General features: G+C 45.7%; 1 protein-coding gene across 1 annotated transcript in view; it reads left to right on the top strand.

Moving 5' to 3' along the window:
- CDH13 (cadherin 13) overlaps nucleotides 1-21,075 on the top strand; it is a 1,038,962-nt gene that overhangs the window by 639,848 nt on the left and 378,039 nt on the right. The window contains exon 6 of the mRNA XM_045441270.1: nucleotides 9,102-9,246. Within this exon, the coding sequence (XP_045297226.1) occupies nucleotides 9,102-9,246 (145 nt within the window). The remainder of the gene's footprint in view (nucleotides 1-9,101; nucleotides 9,247-21,075) is intronic.

Genomic DNA, 21,075 nt, shown 5'->3' on the forward strand with positions numbered 1-21,075 from the left:
GTTCTACTTTGTGTCGAGCCACCCAGGCGCCCCATGTAATTTTTCCTATTTGTAAGCAATATTGAAATGAATATACATGTTATCAAACACCCCCCACCCCACCTGCTCGTCCCCGAGATACACAGATATCCCCCAGGCTAAATTTCTATATGCAACATCACATGTTTTCGAGGCTGGGGATGCATATTGACAAATTGCATTCCAGAAAGATGTTTTAGTGTCATCAGTAATGCATGAGTATTTGTTTCCTTATGTTTGAGAAACACTATTAGGTTTTCCTAATTATTTTGGCAATGTTGGAAGCAAAAAGTTACCTCATTTAATTTTATAATGCTTGTTGCCGTTTTGTTTTCTGATTTTGTTAATTGCTGTTTTGTCCTTATTGATTTTTAACCAGCTCTTTATATATTCAAGATGGTAAACATCTGTTTTATATGACACAACCACTTTTCCCAGTTTTCTATTTATTTTATTTATGATATTTTAGTCATACAAAAACTTGCTTTTGAGTTTTTTAATCTCTCAATAATTCACTTAACTTATATCTTTAATACCAGTTTAGAAAGGCCTTCCCCACTCTATCACATAAATATTCAATGGGGTTTTTTTCTCCTAATACTTTAATCCACCTGGAATTTATTAGGCTATACTTTAAATGTTTATATATCAACCTTGATTTTTGGAGAATATCTGTTTTATAAAACACATTTTAATACTTATTTAACAAAATGACTTTAGGTCTATCAACTAAAAAAAAAAAAAGATACTGCATTCTTTCCATTCTCTTTCTCTGAATTTTGCTTTTGGAGACGGAGAACAACAAGTGAAAATAAAATCCTCAGTAATTTTCTCTTACAGCTTTGTTTTCGAAAGTATTATGTTTCTCATCTTTGTACAAAAATCCCCTTAACCCTTGTATGTATCCTTAACTGATCTGGTACAATTCCAATATCCATGATTTATATAAATTCTACTTGAACCAATTAAAATTTTCAGCCTGTGTCCCCTCTTGGGGTAGAGGATATTCACTAGGACTTTACCCAAGCTGCTTAAATAAAATTATTTTGAATATCTGCATAGATTTCTTACACATAATTAAAATTAGTTCAAAAATTAAATAGAAAAATGTCCTCGAAGTCCAGCATGGTTGTGAGCACGCATACATAAGAAAAAAAAAATATGCTCTCATTACGTTTGGTGCAAAACACACTTTAAAAGTAAAATTTCGGATCAACAAAGGAAATACTACAGTCCAAGAGGTACAAGCTTTTCAAAGAACATTTGATAACAGTATCAAGATCCTTAATTAATAATCTAGCGAGTCGGAAACTTGAATCTCCCCTTTGATCACTTTTAGAGGGAGCTATAAACACCACATCCAGTCCGTCAAGGGGGAGATGCCACACAGAGCCGTGGAAGTGAAGGCAGGGGAATGTTAACAAAAGGCTAAAAATATCTTTTCCCTGGGAACTCTCCAGGAGCTAGCCCATAATGAGATTCAACTTAGATAAGTGAATGAAGCCAAGAAAACTAACTTGAAATGCAAGTAATTGGTGTCAAAGAGAAATCTGGAATAGTGAGATAGGAAAGAAGTTTGAAGGGAGTAATGGCTGACAAGGATTAAATCGAGGTACTTCGTCCACCTTCTCAAAAGTCTCAGTAAAGGTCTGTTGGGAGCAAATGAAGGCCAAGGTCACCAAACTCTCCCCTGATCTAACAGACCTTGTTTAGAATTTCCTACGTGCCAGTAACTGTGCTACACACAGTCCTTTATCTTTTTACTCAAAACAAAAACAAAATGGAGAATGATATCCCGAACACCATTTGTTACGTGCGCAAACTGACCTGGGAAGTTGAAATTACTTAATTACACGAATTGTCCTGTTACCCTCCTTGCCTAGGGCAGGCTTGGTGTGCACCTGTTTGGGCTTAATAGTTAATAGTAACACCTGCCTTCATTCTGAAAATGTTACGGTCTGACCCATACATTAGAGACCACAGGAGCTGCAACAAATGACCACAAACGTGCGACTCCGAGCAAACGCAAATTTGTTATCACACGCTTCCATAGGTTAGAGGACACCCCGGACGTCACGGAGCTAAAATCAATGTGCCGGTGGGCCGCCCTTCACTTCTGAAGTCTATGCAGGAGGACACTTGTCTTTTCTAGCATCTAGAGACTGCTCACATTCCTTGGCAGGTGGCCTTCTCCTCCATTTTCAAAGCCAGTGATGGTTGCTCAAGTCTGTTCTCACCTTCTGGCTCCGACCTTTCCTCTCCTGCGCTCTTAAGGACGCTTGTGATCATATTGGGCCCACCCTGATAATCCAGGCTGATCTCACTGTTTTAAGGGCAGCTGATCAGCAACTTTAATTCTGCTTTGCCATGTAAGTTAGCATATGCACAGGTTCCAGGGAGTAGGACATAAAGATTTTTAGGAAGACTGTCATCCCACCGGCCACAGATGCTCTAAGGTAGCATGTCCCCAAATCGGAAGACAGGCTTTCTGATTCAAAGTCTGGTTGTAATTTCAGTGATCACTGAGGATGTCTTCAACGGGAAAGTCTCGTTTGATCTTTGTGACATGTTGGTAGGTGGGGAGGGTGGGAGAATTGCAAACAGAAACTTGGTAAAAATAGCCATCAGTGCTTTCTTTAATCCAGGCACTTATGCATAGAAGGAATACCTAGAAAACAGTGTTCTTGCCTTTCAGTTGTCTGTGATCTGACTGGGCCATGAGTACATCCCCCCCCCCCCCCACACACACACACAGAATGCAGAAGTCTCTATGAGAGGAGCCTATAATAAATGAATATGATACTCTATTAATTAACTATGTAAGAAGTCAGATGCAAAACATAAGGGCAGTTTGAGTTTCATACTAACCATACAACTTAAGAATTCATTTTATCTTCTTCTCTCCTACGACAGGAAACATTATATATTTCCATAGTGGAAAATCTGGTTTTTAAAAATCTTCCAGGGGCAGCTGGGTGTCTCAGCCAGTTAAGTGTCTGACTTCAGTTCAGGTCATGATCTCATGGTTCGTGGGTTCGAGCCCCATGTCGGGCTCTGTGCTGACAGTGTGGAGCCTGGAGCCTGCTTGGGATTCTGTGTCTCCCTCTGTCAGCCCCTCCCTGGCTTGTTTAGGCTATCCTTTAAATGTTTATATATCAACCTTGATTTTTGGAGAATATCGTGTTTTATAAAACACATTTTAATACTTATTTAACAAATTGACTTTAGATCTACGACCTAAAAAAAAAAAAAAAGATATTGCATTCCATCCATTCTGTCTATCTCTTGAAAATAAATAAATGTTGGGGTGCCTGGGTGGCGCAGTCGGTTAAGCGTCCGACTTCAGCCAGGTCACGATCTCGCGGTCCGGGAGTTCGAGCCCCGCGTCAGGCTCTGGGCTGATGGCTCAGAGCCTGGAGCCTGTTTCCGATTCTGTGTCTCCCTCTCTCTCTGCCCCTCCCCCGTTCATGCTCTGTCTCTCTCTGTCCCAAAAATAAATAAACGTTGAAAAAAAAAATTTTTTTTAAAAAAAGAAAATAAATAAATGTTAAAAAAATTTTTTTGTAATCTTCCAACATTCTCAACCTTGAGAGATCATCTATTATAAATAAACTCGCAATAGCATCCTTACACAAAAATCTCTGGGGGCTTTTCTATTTCTATGGAAACCTGGAGCCCATCTACCACGCCCTTGAGGTGGGAGAATTGGCTCCTGTTCACACAGGACCCTCATGTCTCTACTCTTGGATAAAGTATTTTTGCTTTAAACAGATTATGGGTGATTTGCATACCATGTTCCCTTCCCACTCTATTCACCCTGATCATTTGAGAGGCACATTTATAAGAGGGAAAATTTCTTTCTTTTCTTTTCAGAAAATCTGACGTTCTAGAAGGGAGCATGTTGTAGCTAGGCTAATAGTGTAATATTCCCCAACCTATAGTGTTTTATTTTATTTTTAAAAAATTTTTAATGTTTCTTTATTTTTGAGACAGAAGGAGACAGAGCGCCAGAGGGGGAAAGGCAGAGAGAGGGAGACGCAGACTTTGAAGCAGGTTCCGGGCTCTGAGCTGTCAGCACAGAGCCCGACATGGGGCTCGGACTCGTGAACCGTGAGATCATGACCTGAGCTGAAGTCTGACGCCTAACCTACTGAGCCACCTAGGTGCCCCTCAGCCTATAGTGTTTTCATAAGTATTTTCATGTTTATCAGGAAAAAATTTATAATAAGCTCATCATATCCCTCAATTCATGGATAGTTTTGCCTTGAATGAGGCAACAATGAAACATAGCAATGTAAAGCTATTTACTATGAAGCAAATAACACGGTAAAGAAAATGAAACAAAAACGCAAAGCAAGCCCATGAAAGACCATTTGGCAAATGAGGGCAGAGTGGAAGAAAGCGTGAATTTTAGAGTCAGACCTACGTTTGGATCCCCCGGGATCACAAACTAGCTTTTGCTTATAGACCAGCACTTAACATTTCTCTGAGTTTTGCTGCAGTGGGTGTTTCTACAGGTTGTTTTGAGCCAAATGAGACAACGCATAAAAAGCCCAGACGTGCATTGGACACCAAATAAACATGAGTTCCCTTCTTTAAAAGGCGAGTAACTAATTTAATGTCGTTAGGTATTATTTACCACTGTGGTTCTTATTTCATGGATTAAGACTGCACGAAGAGTCACCTGACTGACAGTCCGTGGAGTTCGGACCGACTGGCAGCTCGTACCTGCCAGGGATGGACAGAAAGGACAGATGGCCAGAGCCGAGGCCAAACTTTGGACGCCAGTCTCTTAAAGAGGTACTGCCTCTTCATGCAATCAGTATTAAATCAGCTTTGTGCCATCAGTGTTAAATCAGGTGGCTGTTATGTGCAGACATTGGGTCTCAGCCTTGGGGATTCGTTAATGGTCAAGAACATTCATCACACCTCTGCCTTCATGGGACCAGTCAGAGAGGCAGACGGTAATGGAGTTGTCACACAAGTAAATATGCTATATTAAGGGAAATGCCGTAAAGGAAGGGTACCATACCACGGGACTGTAAACCAGGGACAGGCTAGTTAGTCTGGAGGACTAGGGAAGGATCTTCTTTGCTAGTGATATCTGAGCTGAGATCTGAAGGATAAATAGGGTTGACCAAGGACAGCAGGTGGGAGGATCACGTGTGAAAGTACCCGTGCTGGGAAGGAGCAGCGTAAATTGGGAAAACGGAAAAAAGATTTGTGTAGTTTGATAATAAGGACAAAGGGCATCTTTTAGGACATTAAATGAGTTTGGAGAACTGGGCTGGGGCCAGATGATAAAAAGACTTGTCTAAGTAAAGGAATGAGAAACTCCTGAGAGATGTCCATTATGGGGTGACATAAATTAATTAAAAATCTGAAAAGATACCCTGGAAGCCTGTATTAGTCAGTGTTCTCCAGAGAAATAAAAGAGATAAAGAGATAGCTAGATAGATAGACACACATATACATACATCTTTATACAAAGGGATTTATTGTAAGCAATTGGCTCACACAGTTAAGGAGGCTGAGAAGTCCCTCGACTTCTGCAAGGCTGGTTCTGCAAGCTGGTTGTGTAATTGAGTCCAAGTCCAAAGGCCTGAGATCCAGGAAAGTCCAATGTGCTGATTGCAGTTCGGGCCTGAAAGCCTGAGAAGGAGGAACACCGGGGGCACATTGTCCAGGGCGGTGACCAGTACTGGGCTCTTGGATGTGGCTAACACAATGAAAGAACTAGATTTTTTTATTTTATTTATCTTTACTAATTTAAATTTAAATAGCCCTATGTGGCTAGTGGCTTCCAAATTGGACAGTGTAGGATTTTTTTTAATTTTTAATTTTTTTTTTTGAGACAGAGGGAGAAAGAGAGAGAGAGAGAGAGAGAATGGATAGGGGAGGGGCAGAGAGAGGGAGACACAGAATCTGAGGCAGGCTCCAGGCTCCCAGCTGTCAGCACAGAGCCCGACGTGGGATTTGAACTCATGCACTGTGAGATCATGACCTGAGCCAAAGTCAGACGCTGACTGAGCCACCCAGGCCCCCCTAGACAGTGTAGTTTTAATATGTGACCCTGTTCTCTGCCTTCATGTTGCTTATCTCTAACTGAAATTATTTTACTCCTGTGTTTTACATTGCCTATTACCTGTCTCTTTCATGCCGGAATATCTTGTTGACTGCTAGATTTGTAACACTCAGGGTAGGGACTGACATATATTCATATCTCAATGAACTTTCTGTTAAATTGACTTTCAAATTAATAAATGCCCCTTAAGAGCACTTTGCTATTTTTGAATGCTGTTCCAAAGCACTTAGCTTCTCATGATCTTGCTTTCCACTGAAAAATCCAGAAATCAAACTCTGGGTAGTATGGTAACACAAAATGCTATCAGGTTGTGTGCTGACATTGTTGGTTTTATCAGATTCAGCTGGACATTTCGTAGTCACCCTAATCAGTTATATCTCCTTAGTTTCTGTGTGTCTTTCCCTTATGTTGAGATGGATCTGGAGTCTACCCTCCCAGTTTCAGCATTTTGCACACTTGGGGAAATGTGGATTCTGTTCCTCTAGCCTACTTGTGGTTTCCGACACTGCCCAAAGCTTGTTCAATGGGGAAGTGTTGGAGAGGGTCATCGAGAGTTCATGAGCCAGGTCGTGACCTCCGGTTGACCCGGAAGCCGGATTCAGGCGATCGATCAGAGAGGTTCCTCACGCCTTCCCCGTCCTTGAAAGATAAGGTCTGCCCACCATTCCCACAGTGGGAGCTGTTTTCAAGGATGCAGCTTTGAGAGAGCGATGTGTTGCTGGGCCAATGTATGGTACACTTGATCGAGCCCTGCGAAGGCCTCTGTGTAAACTTTCGGAACTCGGGGGGGGGGGGGGGGGGGGGGGGGCGGTGCAGAGATCTCCCTATTTTGCAACTGCCTAAGATAAGCTCCGTAAGTAAGCTCCCTTGCTTGTTAACGTTGCCACCTACCCATCAGGGACCCTCGGTCTCTCTCTGCCCTACGTGTACAAACCAACAAGAAGCTTAGGGTTCAGATCCTAGATATTTGTTGTCTTTAGACATAGGGGTTTTGGTTGAGTAAAAGTCAAGTCTTTGGCTATTCTGGGAGGACAAAAGGTCAGGCCGTCCTCATTACACAAAATTGCCCCAAGGTTTTGTTTGCTTTCCTTGGTTTAGTAGAATTTGCATAGCGTGTTAAAAAAAAAAAAGCATCAAAGTATAGTTCATTCTCTGTGAGCTCTCCTTTGTGTGCAGATGTGAAAAGCCTCTGCCCATTTATTTGCTAGTGAAAGGATGAATACTACAGAAAAAAGTGAAGAAGAATATTCTGCTCAAGCTTACCTGGGTTCGTTTTTTTGCTTATCACCTTCAAATTCTGTGCACAGACGTACGTTACACATGCATGATGACCATGCTCTTTTGCGTGTTCACGCACACTATTCTAAGGGGTCAACAAGGTTAAATCATGATTTTATCCAATGGCTGTATTCTCTTATGTCGTAAAAACATTCATTCAACCAGTCCCCCCTGCTTGGGCATTTAGCGGACGCCAGTGGTGATTCATTGTCCTAATCATGAAATAACACTACAGTGAATGTGTTCCTACACGTAAGTGCCTCCAAACTCAAACCCACCCAGAAGTGGTATCCAGATGGAACAAAGCGTGGGAGCCCTTAATAGCTTTTGTGGAATTTTCCCACATTTCTTTCGAAAGGATGATCGCCGTTTGAAGCACCATCCGGTGGGGTACAACCGTGCTGATTTGTAACAGAAGTGTTTTCTCTTCTCCTTTCCTAATTCGGGCTTGTTTTGACAATAGTGCTGATAACAATACGAGTAGCAACAATGGCAGCGGCTAATATTTCTGGGGTATATCATGGGAGAGCATTAGAGTAGGTGCTTTAAAAACATTGTGGGTAATGGTTAAAAATATAAACCCTGAAGGCTGACTTCATGAGGTCAGATCCAGATTCTACCACTTAACCTCTAATTTGCTTCCATTCCCTGCTTGCCAATGATTCACAGGCTTACTAGGAAGACCAGATGAGTTTATCGAGTAGTAAGCCCAGTAAAGCACTGGATAATGTTGATTCTTATTCCTAATTGTGGGTGGTTTTATTAACATCATTTCACAGGTGACAAAATGAGAGAGTAGGGATATGGCTCAAGGCCACCTGGCTCGCGAAAAGTGGGGCTTGTTGTACCCGCAGAAGCCCTTTCCCCAAGGTTTGCGACTGCAGGGAAATACTCAGCCTCGTCCAGCCCAGGGACCAGCACTGACATCCCGGGAGAAGTTAGTGTTGCCGCCGAGTTAGACCAAGGCAGAATCAGGCACAGAAAAGGAGAGCATAAGGTCACTGTAACTCACTGGAGATGCCATGATGTAACTCCTTGTTTCCAAGATCAACAATAAAGCTGGGGTTTGGCGGTGGGGGGGGGGGGGATTATTTTCTTCATCCTTGCAAACTGAAGGTAGTTCTGTATGGAAGTGTTTTGTGGGATTGTGAAATACCCCCTCGATTACAGGGGCCCTGTGGGCAGCAATCCCGAGGTCTTGTTCGGGACCCGTGCAAATGCCTTCCTTGCCTTGGGAAGGCCCTCTCTAAATATTTACTGACCCGAATTTCTGCTAAACATTGTCCTAAACACTTTCAGTTATTTCTTAATGTACTCTGTTCATAACTGCTTAGTCAATTATTTTTATTAGCATAACGTTCCTTTTAAGCATAATGATGTTGGGGAAAAAAACAGAAACATTGTAAGCACATTTTCTCCGCTATGGCTGATTGTGAGTGTTTTCTCTCTTTTCTTTTTCTTTTTTGGACTTCCTTTGCAGATTTGATGAATTAATTGTGAACTTCCCAGGGGGGAACCTAATATGAACTGAAATTTGTCGTTTATTCTATAATGTTGCGGTTCTATTCTAGTTCCAGTGACTATCCATTGAGACCGAAGCTTGAATATTGCCAAGGGCTCCTAAAATTGCTGGCATAACCTACTTTCTCCAGAGAACCTGACTTCAATTTTCATAATGAATTAACGCCTTCTCTCTCCCCCAATTTCTTTGCTCCAATAGCTCTTTGTGGAGACCACTGATGTCAATGGCAAAACTCTCGAGGGGCCGGTTCCTCTGGAAGTCATCGTGATTGACCAGAATGACAACAGACCGATCTTTCGGGAAGGCCCCTACATTGGCCATGTCATGGAAGGATCACCGACAGGTATGTTACATTGGCTTCCATTAGCATACTGGCTTGGGAAGTGGGATACTATGTGACCTTTGGGGATGCTAGAGACTATTTTCTTCCTGCTCCTCCTTGTGATACACATCAGCACTGCCCAGTTATTTCCCTGGGTGGAAGCAAGCCCTGGAAATCTGGAAATCAGAACATGCCTGGGGTGTTGCAGGCTGTGAAAATCTCTCTCCTCGTCTCTGAAAGCGACCTTCCAAGGATCTTTCAAGGCTGTGTGAATAGATCTAGCTCACCCTTGTGACGGCCCAAGGTTGAACTCTGTGGGATGGCAGGCCTTTGAAGAAAATTAAGGTCCCCCCCCCCCCAGGCTCCTCAGTCATTCCTTTTCGTAATTGTCTTTTAATAAGAACCATTTTGGAAAAAACGGGTACGACTTTTTTTTTTTTCCCCCTCCTTTTCCTTACACAAGGTGCATGGAGAAACCTTGTGGCCTCAGTCACAGGGCCAAAGGCAAGACATTTTACTTCTCTCTGGAAATACAGGCACCTACGTTATGGAAATCACAGGGTTACTACAGGGCTCCTGTTACCTTTTTTCCACACTTAACCTTCCAGGGAAGGTGTTAGAATTTAGAGCTCCCTTTTTTTGGCACAAGAGATACGAATAAATGCATTCTGTGACCAGCAGCAGAAGTCACTGCTGAGTAGGATGCTTGAGAAAGTTAAGAGAGCAAAGTCGAAAAGCCCCTATTACGAGACTAGACTTTGATTGTAAGTCTTAAAATTCACCGGAATGAGTACATACCATATGAAGACTGTGTCTGTGGCTGTGTCTGGATGGTGCCCCAAGAAGTGATTCAGTGGGGCAGACGGGAGACAAGAGCCCCAGCACTGCTTCCGCGGGTTCTGTTTTTCCCCTTCACTGATTGACGGGATGTGTCAGTAACTGGTGGACAGAGGAGGCTCCTCAAGCGTCGTCATGGTAACCTGCCTAGACTACCCCTGAGTCATTGTATGCAAGGCGCCTAAACCTGTCTCCCCAGCTCTGGGCACTTTATCTGCTCCCCAGGGGCAGGAGCCGAGCTCCCCTCCTGCGACTTGAATGCAGTCTATAAAAAGGAGCTAGAGGGCATTTGGGGGAGCCCACGAGGCAGGAAGGTAATAACAGGCCTGGAACAGGCCTGGAACGATGGTAGAGGTGGGTCAGATCAATTTCAGGCAGACTTTTCCAGTAACACCTCTCCTCTCCGTAGGCTTCTTTCTTTGTTGTTTATTGATTGATTGATTTTTAAGAGAGAGAGAGAGAGAGAGATCCCAAGCAGGCCCTGCACTGTCAGCACAGAGCCCAACGCAGGGCTCGATCTCACAAACCATGAGTTCATGACCAAAACCTAAACGAAGAGCCTGACGCTTAACCACCTGAGCCACCCAGACACCCTCGTAGGCTCCTTTTAATGGAAGGGTGGCCTCTTGTAAGAGAGAGCCTGGGATTTGGGTTTAACGTTCACAGATCTCTTAAACAAGCCGATGTGCAGGTCGAGTTAAGGGAACTGATAGGGAAAGCTGTTAAAGAGGTTAGAGTTTGAGCAGAGCAGGAAAATGATTCCCAGTTTCCGTCTGTGAGTGACTGGAATTTGAGCCCGTCCTGGAAAGTATTCTAAATGTAAATGACAGCGCTTCTGTCGGAGGCGGCTGTGCGCGCGTGCGTGTCTTTGTATATTATGTGTGTATATGATTAGACGCCGTCCAGTTTTCCTCCCGCTGTGCCCTTCCTTAAAGTTTCAGGAAGAATTTCAAGTTTTATTGCTTTATATACATGTCATATTTTCAAAGAAAAATGGAATCTTTTACGTACACTGAATTTCTTAAAGCACAAAGCAATTTGGTTAGGATGGACGGATCTCCAGGCAAAACATAAAGCACTTCCAACCTCTACTACTGTTGGGGATTATCCTCTAAAAACACATAAAGACTCAGAGATCTATGTGACTTCTTCCAGCTGTGCAGAATTTGGTCTGAATCATTGTTTTTCTTTTTCAGCCCCCTCTGGGTTTGACTAGAAAGCAGGAGTTGAAAGAGAGTCAATCAAATTTGGGGTCAAGAATGGGGAGACGTGGTGGAAAACTTCGAGAGGAAAAATCATTTAGATGGCTCAGCACCTCCCAAGAGAGCTCAGGCAGGATGGCCCCTAAAGCCCCCCTGAGTACGGTGGGAATCTGGGAAAGGAACCACTTACAGGTTCTGACCATGAACCCTGACAGGCTGTAAAGATGATGGCCTGTCTGATTTCAGTAATGCCCTGCCCCTTTGTGCTTGGTGGAATCCTGTGTGTCGTAGACCCCATGGCAGATGGGTTGTACAGAAGGGGATGCTGACCCTGGAATGAGTTGAGTGACTTTGCCGTATTCACATAAATGATAGATGGGAGCCAGTGTTCGGGGCTCAGTCTGTCTCCCTGACCTTCAAACCATGAGCTCTTTCAAGTGTCCCACAAACTTCATGGTGAGAACGGCCATCACACTGTCATAGCATTGGGTTGAGCACTTACTGTTCCCCCTTATGACATTCTAGCAGTTCCTCCACTACCCCGTTTTCTATCCTGAGGGGTGGATACCACTCTCGCCATCGCACATCTGAAAAAAATGAATCTCAGGTCCAAAGTCACATGGCTGGCTGGTGAGCCAGAACCTGTGTCCGTGTCTCTGGCCTGAAACACAGGCTCCAGGCTCTTTCCCGCGTATGACTTGGACATGACCCCCCCCCCCCCCCCCCCCGCCGTCCCTCACATTCTTGACCATGAGCCCTTTGCAGTCCCAGCAGGGGGGAGGTATTTGCTCTATCAGAGGAACTGATGTAGCTCCCGATGGAAAGTAACGAGCTCTTCTGACTAAACGTGGACCTCACGGAATCCCTTTTGGTGTAACGTGTGCTCTTACTCAGTCTCTAGGGTTAAACCGTGCTGCCCGTGGGCCATGTTGTCACTCACATTGCTTTCTTCTGAGTTCAGGTCATCAGGGCCAGCTTCGTGGGGTGTGACCTGCAAGGCCTCTCAGGGCCCCACGCTCAGGCTCTGCTGTCACCACCTTAAAATTATTAGTAGGTGTTGGACAAGGGTCCCCTTTGAATTTTCCTTTTGTACCCAGACCCTGCCCCCAAAATTGTGCCACTGGTCCTGAGCATGGCCCTGTGGCCCAGAGCTCATGTGATACTCCCCCCAGCTCCTTAGCCAGGTGAGACCTTGGGCAGCTTCCTGAACCTTCTAGAAGCCTCCGTCACCTTGTCTGTAGATGGGGTGGGTGCGTAATAAATAGTACCTACCCTAGAGAAGCGTGTGCACCGATAAAATGGGACACTGTGCTTCACTCAGCACTTGCAACATAACAAATGGGCAAGAAATGCTAGAGTATTGTTAATGCTGCTCTGATTCTTATTATTCCTGCAGCGTACCCTTTAGGGAAGGTAAGGCAAAGAGACATGCAGTTTGTGTGAAGGAACATTCATCTCCCAACAAACCAAGCATCATTTTCATGTTCCAGTGTACCTGGATATGCCATCGACACCAATCTGTCATGGAGGAAGGTCACCCATATTTATCTGGGTGTGCAGACAGGAGACCATTTCCAGCTGCTCAGCACTAAACTCCAGGGTATTGTTTTGGGGAATCAGTACTGGATGAGGAAAGATCAACAGAAAATAATGGTCTTTGAACTTCGCAAATTATGAGCTATTCCTTTCGTGGAGCCACAAGGCATTGATTTATGGGACCCAAGCCCGGGCCCGGCTGTTCTGTGGGGCCAGCCAGAGCTCTGCGCGAGCCTGGTTTTCTGAATGCCCAGGGCATGCCAAGACCTTGTGAGTGGGGAAAGAGGGCTGGGACCCTTGAAGTTCCTGGAGGGCACACTTGTCAGGGCCCCCAGTGCCTATTGGTACCAACTCTCCCCTGTTTTGCCACCAGTAGTGTTCTGGGCACCTTTGAGAAGGGCCAACCACGAGACCCTGAGATGAGGATTGAGGGCTTGGGGTTGACCCGAGGTGCAGGACAGCAAGGAAGGAGTGTTCCAGGTAAGGGAAGTTGCCCAACTCGAGGTGCCCCCTGAAACCAGCTACCAGGGTGGGCAATTGTGAGCTTGAACCTTTAGGTTGGGGGGCCCTGTAAAATGCATAAAACACATACATTAGAGTCATTCCCACCCAGGGGCCCGGTTAGTACACATCCCCACACGCCCATCAGATATTGGTCATGAACTATACCCAGAGGGACTTTAATTCCCAGGCCCCTTTGGCCACTCATGAACATGGGCGAACCAGGTTCCAGAAGCTCAGGGGCAGCCTTCCAACCAACAAGATACGGGAGCTGGCTGTTGGGCTGGCCTTAGCTCTGTTCTCCCCTCCATGATTTCGGCCACCCTGAACATGCCCAGTGAGCGGGGGCAGCCCGGAGAACGGCACCCACCCCTGGACAGACGGATCGGCTTTGAGGGATGTCGGGGGAGGGAGGTAGTGGGAAGAATTCGCTTAGTCCCTAAAAGACACGACCAAGGAGGACAAATGATGTTGACCTTTCTCTTTAATTAGGGGTCAGGGCTTGGAGGTGCGTGTTCTGACTCCTGAGAGAAAACTGGGGCTGAGATGTGTCCTCCTGGCAGTTGGAGAAGCATAGAGATGAGCAGCTACATCCCCTTCTGACTTGTGAGAGCGCCAGTGCCCTTGCCCGCCCTGGGGCTTCCTCTCCTCCCTCTTTCGTTGCTTTTCTTGCCATCCAGTATTGTTATGAGCACCTCCTGTGTGCCAGCATCATTCTTAGCTCTGAGGGTACAGCTGCGGACCCGTCAGGCGCTGCTCGTCCCCTCCGGGTTGGCACAGCCAGGTAGGGGGCCTGGCTACAAGTACGAACTGAAACGTGGGAAGCTCCGTGGATGCTTATTCCAGAGGGGCGCAGGCCAGCCTCCCCGAAGAGGGCTTTGTCGGTTATTTTTCCTCTGGGGTCCACCTGAGTTTCTGTTATCTGAGGCTCAGTTACCTTTATTTAAATCTCGTGTAATGTTCATTTTTGAGAGAGGGAGACAGAGACAGAGTGTGAGCGGGGCAGGGGCAGAGCGAGAGGGAGACACAGAACCCGAAGCAGGCTCCAGGCTCTGAGCTGTCAGCACAGAGCCCGACGCGGGGCTCGAACTCATGAACTGAGACATCATGACCTGAGCTATAGTGGGACACTGAACCGACGGAGCCACCCAGGCGCCCCTCAGTTCCTTTTACTTTTTAAAAATCCAGGGGCACCTGGGTGGCTCCGTCGGTTAAGCGTCCCACTCTTGATTTTTGTCTCAGGTCGTGATCTCGGGGTTTGTGGCATCGAGCCCCACAGCGGGCTCTGTGCTGATGGTACGGAGCCTGCTCAGGATTCTCTTTCTCTCTCTCTCTCACTCTCTGCCCCTCCCCTGTTCTTTCTCACACACTCCCTTTCTCTAAAATAAATAAACTACAAAAAGAATTTTGTTTGGAATCTAACTGTGACAGACATGAAGAAAAACATCCCATCAATTGGCCTTTGGAGCAGATGTCTGTCCTGAGAGCTCAGCTCCGCTCGACAGTTGGTATTTCCCAAACAGCTTGGGCTACAGCAAGGTGGTTTTGACATCTGATAGTGGGTATCTGAGACCTGGCTCAGTGCAAATCCTCAGCCTGTCGGTATGACCTGGTGGTAAAGCCCCTTCCGGCCCCCTGTTCATATGCCGTAGTGAGTGCCATGTGGCTTCCCTGTCCGCCAAACTGTCATGTTGTCCTTCATTGGTATTTTTGGACTTTGACTTGGTGAGTTCTCCCCGCCTCAACTACCCCAGCCAATCCTATGGGCTCTGGAATATTGGGCATGTGACAATTCGGATTTTTTGCTTGTTTTCTTAAGGCGATGTGTTTCTTTAAAAAAAAACAAAATAAAGCAATTCAGCTTTTGTTCAGCATTTTTTTTTAAGTAAAAAAGTCCAGTCACCCTCAAATCTCACCATCCAGAGAACAGCACAGCTTCCATGTTGGTGAGCATAGCTCCAGGGCTCTGTCTGGGCATGTCTACACACAGGGATGCTCGACACAATTTTGTAGAAACGGAGCCGTGCGTTCCTCTCTGTAACCCACTTTCTTCCCTCCACAGGGTCCTATGGACTTCTTCGTAAATCAATAAATGTCAGGCTGCGTCGTTGTTTTAAACAGCCACTGTCTGGATCTGCCATCATCTAGTTAACCATTCTCTATTGATTTAAGTTTCTCCACTCTTCCATGCTTATAATCAGATCTTCGGGAGAGAACGTGTCTCTTCCTCTGCGCATGACAGTTCTCGAGGATAAACCCATTGAAGTGGGATGCACAGGATAGAGGATGTGCTCGTGACATTTGGGTGTTATGTTAGGGTGGTGCTTCTAATCACAGGATCATCTCTGTATCTTGGCCAAGCTCATGCATGAGGGTACAACGTTAGTCTTTCCTTTTGCATTTGAACATGCTGGTGGGCATTTTTGTTTTTTGCTTTTCTGGATTATACCCCACGTCTCCAAGCTTTAGTGGTCACTTCACTGGCTCTATCAGTGGGTCCTGAGCTACTCTGCTCTAGAACCCTCCCTGGTTTCTGTGTTCGAGGAAGAGGACTAAAATTGTGGATCCTGTTCTCTCTCCTGGAGCTGTCATTGGAGTCTTAGCTGAGGGAAGGTTCCCGGAAAAGATGTCATTAATGTGCTGCAGTGTCGTTCAGATGGCATCAGGCAGCCCTTGAATTATGGCACAGATCACTCTGGTGCAGTTGACCATAAAACAAAATTTATGAGTTATATAATCCAATCGGAGACATCTTCCCAAAGGGCAGCTTCTAGAAATAAAGTGTATCAAAAGAGTTGAGTTATCTGAACCTTGCCAGCTACTCAAGAAACTGAATCCTGTCAAGTTGCTCCTAACCATGTCTGGGGAGCCCTGGTGATATCTTACAGGGGCTCCAAACCAAGCCCATCAACAACCTCGTTGCAGCCACTAAGTTTTCCCTCCTTTATGCCCGGGCCCCTCTCTGATGGACACCGCTGCACATATTAGACCCAGTACCGCGGGTCCGCTGGAGCCTTCAGGATACCGTAAGGCCATGTGAGACACAGGAGAATGCCTGGACCCCTTCATTCTGTCACAAGCATACCCACCCACTAACATTGTGTGTCTCATCTTTAATGTGGGCAACTTTGAAAACCACTCTTTGCGTTTTTATTCCTAGCCCTCTCTCCACCTAACTTCCTGTATGAGTCCGTGGGGTTGGAGACCAGTTCAAGAGGCAGACCCCACTTTGTTTCTTGAGTCACAATTCTCTCTAATAAGGAAGGCTTGGCTTTGTTCCTGGCTACCCTTGTGTGTCTGTCTCCCCACTGCCAGCCCCCCATACTCCAACTCCTTCACATCAGATCTGCACACTCTAGGCACTGAGGATAACCTGGCGAACTGGGGGGACGTATCCTCGTAGAAACAAACACTCGCCAGTCATGCCCCACTGATTCATTGGATGTACTTCCGACTTGAGCCGGGAGTCCTCCTCACCCCACTCTACATTTGAGAGAGACCTATGACATCAGTGATGCAAAATACAATTACAAATTTAATTAATAAAGAAATAATACTTGGAAGGGAAGGGAGGGGAAAGAGGCCTCCATAGCTTCAGAAACTTAGGGATCATTCCACGACCTTGAGAAAGAATAAATCTGACCAGAGTTTTTGGCCAAAATGAAAATTGGGTGAAAGTTGAGAACTGCAAAATAAAAATGAGAGTGTCTTCGAGTTTTTATGGCAAAGACCGTGGGGAACGCCACAGCCTTGAAATCCAACCCTCATACCAAAGGATTCGCTCAGAATAGCCCAGGAGTTTTTAGTGCTACAGATGTGTAAAGCCGAGGAACACATCCACAAGGGCATTAAACAGTTACAATTTCAGAGAAGCTCTCTGAAATTTCATGGTTCGTGAGTTTGAGCCCCTCATCGGGCTCTTTGCTGTCAGTGCAAAGCCAGCTTCGGACCCTCTGTCCCCCTCCCCTCTCTCTTCCCCTACCCTCCCCCCTCAAAAAAATAAACATTTGAAAAAATAAATAAAATATTTTTACATATTTTTAAATATATATATATATACTTTTTACTTCACCCTTTACAGGAAAGGTTTATAGAACCCTGGATTGGAGCTCCATAAGTTTGGGTTGTATTTTAAATTTAGTGGGGGTTTAAGGAGGACAGTGGCAAAAATATGATTTTACTGTTACAAGAGGACCTGAGCTAGTCCATGTAGAACAAGCCATCAGTCAACCAGGAGTATTTCAGCATTCCAGACTCGAGGGCACAGTGGCCTGGATAGGGTGGGCACAGTGGAGGTGGAGAGGTCATGTAAGATTTTGTGGTGAGCCCATGATGGATGGGGGAATGCTAAATATTGATTCATTTTACGGTACTGGATTACTATAACTGATTCCATCTATGTTTTGAGGAATTATGGTATTAGTATAAACCTTAATAGGTTGATAAATTTTCTGAAAGTACGAACTAGATTTTACCTTCAGTGTTCTTTCTAAAGCGTAAGCTCAAGACCAGGGGGACCAGATTATTTTCTCTTTCTCCCTTTCCCTCACTTAGCAGAGTTCCAGACACACAGTAGCCACTCATGTACATTTCATGCAATGAACAAATAGCCCCAAATGGCGGAAAGTGTGAGTCACTACAAGCTTCCCTTTTTATTTGATTTTTAAATAAACATTCTCTTTATTGGCAATTTCTTCATTACTCCAACAAATATTTCTGGAGTGCCTGTTAGGTATGAGAATATGCTGCTGCTCAGGAAGCGTGATGTTGGAACAGGGGGTGCACAGAACAAACACAGACCCTGACTCCATAGAGTCTGCAGACTCCCGCACAGGAGAAAAAGGCAGGAGCCCCTGGGAGCATCTCCTTAGGAATGAGGGAGGGAGATGGTCCCTGCCCCTGGTTAAGGAAGCAGTGCAAGCCGCCAGGGTAATTTTTCTAGCACTGGTCTAGGTTCTACACTTGTCTCTCGATGAAATCCTTCCAGTCCTTTTTCAACTGAGGAAGCAGAAGTTCAGGGAGGTTAGGTTTCCTTCCCCAAAGTCACACAGCCAATAGGTGATGAAGCTGGGGTTCAAATTCAGACTAACTCCTGTGCCCTTTGGTCTTCTGTCTGCAACACCCACTGCCCTTTAACTACGTCATCCGTGGAAAGGTTAAGATTATTTCAAATCTGCCGCCCTGAGCCTAGAGAATATTTCCTTACGTGCATATGTGAGTATATATCTGTGTGCATTCACACGTGTGTAGAGGGGTGTGTGTGTGTGTGTGTAGATGAAGGAGAAAGAGGGAAGAAGGAAAGTGGTTTTATTATAGCCTCGCTGGTCAGGTAACTCAGAGCAACCCTTAGTTACTGGCAGGAGCCTCCTCAAATAGAACCAGATCCCCCCCCTAGTGGTAGTTTCGGGGAGGCTCAGGGAGGACTCTCCTCGAAGATTCATAAGGCATGCAAGACCATCAGTCAAGATAGTCTACAAATGTCAGTTAGAAAAGATTTATAATCAGCAGAGAGCTTGATAAACCGGCTTTTACTGCAGCACCATTGTGCTAAGAACACCGTCCCTTCCAAGGGCAGAGGGCAGAATGCTGTTTCCATCCGTCTGTACAAATAACTTGTGAATCCCTTCACCTTAATACATGGACAGTAGACTAAGAGAAGCCCTGAGTAATTTATGTATAGAACCACCTCCCTTCATAAGTAAATGGAATAGATTTGATATTCTGAGCTCCATGGGAAGAGGGCGTATAAAATCCCTTTCAAGTATATGTTTTATAAAATATAGGTCATGAATTGAGTTTTCCAGTATCAAAGAAAAAAATTTTAATAGACTCACAGCTTTCTCGCTGTAATTATGGCTGCATATTTTTTTTCAAGCCAAGCATAGTACCCAAAGCTATTTTATTATTCAGAAGACTGGCTCTTTTCAAAGATTGCTCACAAGTTTGGTTTGGGGGATTTTCAGTGTTTTCTTCTTGTTCCGGATTTCTGCTTGTGTTCCGCATGTCGCAGTTTGTATCCGCTGTGTTTGTGGTTGGAAGGGGTTGCGAACCCAGAGACCGTCTCGGTGGGGAGGACAGGGCAGGGCTCCTGGCTCTGGGGTTGGCCTCTGTGTCTTTGAGAAAGGTCTCTATCCAGATTGATGGAGGGTCTGTCCCCTGGGCCATCAAAGCTAGACTCAATGAGCTGCTGGCCATCTGTCCCTCTGCGTTTCTTCCCACTTCTGTGATCTCGCCCCCTCTCCTGCTAAGGAGATTCTGTGCACGTCGGCTCACACTAGGGTTCTCAGCCAGGGTTAGAGGTGAGGACTTGCACAGTAACTTACATCCAGGAAATTAAGTTACCTAGGTGCTTCCTGTGTGTGATGCACCATTCAAGAATGGCTGGTTGGATTTCTACCAGTTTGGGAAAGTGCCTTTGACATGTTTTAACTTGAAATGTCGACCCATCCACTTAAAAGAGATAATCCAAGAGACCTAGGCTATTGCTGAGACACGTCATGTGGATTCAGACACTACAGAGCAGTGATTCACCTGCAGACGACTTACCTTCTTCCCAGCCCCCAGACACTTTGGGTCACCCCACTAAGGGAGGGGAGAGCGCCACTGGCATCTAGTGGGTAGAGGCCAGGGATGCTGCTGAATGTAGCGCACAGGACAAGCCCCCCAATGAAGGATTATTTGGCTCAAGAGGTCGGCACTCCCAAGGTTAAGAAACCCGCCCAGAGGAGGAAATGAAGAGTTTGGGTTGTGCATTGCACATCTGGAACCTGGAGGAGCATGGACATTGGCTAGTGCCTCTCTGTGGTGAGTCTCAGGGTGAGCTCCGGCCAGCCTGTTCCTCTGAGGACGGTCCAGTAGCATATAGCTGCGGGTAGCGGTGAGCACTGCGTGAGTGGGAGCTGGGACGAGGCCCTATGCCAAGGGATTCCTGTGCACGGTCTACCTGACTCACCATAAGCATCCTACACACAGACGCGTGATCATCTCCATGTTTCCAGGGAGGACACTGAAGCTTAGGGAGGTTGGAAAACAATTTTCCCAGGAGAGCGGAGCCCTCTCCCTCCATACCCATTCTTCTCTCCATTAGTAATGAACCCCAGCATACGACAGCATCATTGTGTCCGCGTGAAAACCATATTGCGGCTAGGTGTGGCCGTGTGGTAGAGTACCAGCCAGCGAGCTACAAGCATGGCATTTTGTCACGCTCCTGGGATGAGTTGGGGGCCACGGGAGCTGGGAAGATTGCCCGTTTGTCCTGGCCGGAATGAAGTCTTGGGGGCTAGACCTCAGGCAGGCGCTGTGTTTCATAAGGTGGCTTTGAGGGTGGAAACTGTGTCCTAAGAAGGTGGTGAAAGACAGACAGGGACAGGATTCTGTTGCCCGTGGAATGTGACACCAGCCCCGGACTGCCTCTCTCCAGAAGTGTCTTACTTGAGACAGTAAGGAACTTCTGTCTCATTGAGCTCACTGTTAGGCTGGCTCCTCTGTGTTCGTCGCCAAATCTAATAACAGCTGACATACCCAGCGTCAGTCCACGAGTAAGAATTACAGCCAAGACAATGGGACTCCGAGCCACGCTTTTCAACTGCTGTGCTGCCCGAGACATTCAAACCCTCTTACTCCTCTGTGTTTCATACCACCTGCCTCTGTATGGTAGTCAGAAAATTGAGCCTTTATTGGAGCAAAAATTGTCTTTGTCTCCTCCATTATCTTAGAGTTCTTTCCAGAAAGCATTCTGAGGTCTCTGTCCTTAGGTATTCTTTATTAGATTAAA

This window comes from Leopardus geoffroyi, chromosome E2 (genome assembly GCF_018350155.1).
Source record: "Leopardus geoffroyi isolate Oge1 chromosome E2, O.geoffroyi_Oge1_pat1.0, whole genome shotgun sequence".
In the NCBI taxonomy this organism is placed as follows: Eukaryota; Metazoa; Chordata; class Mammalia; order Carnivora; family Felidae; genus Leopardus; species Leopardus geoffroyi.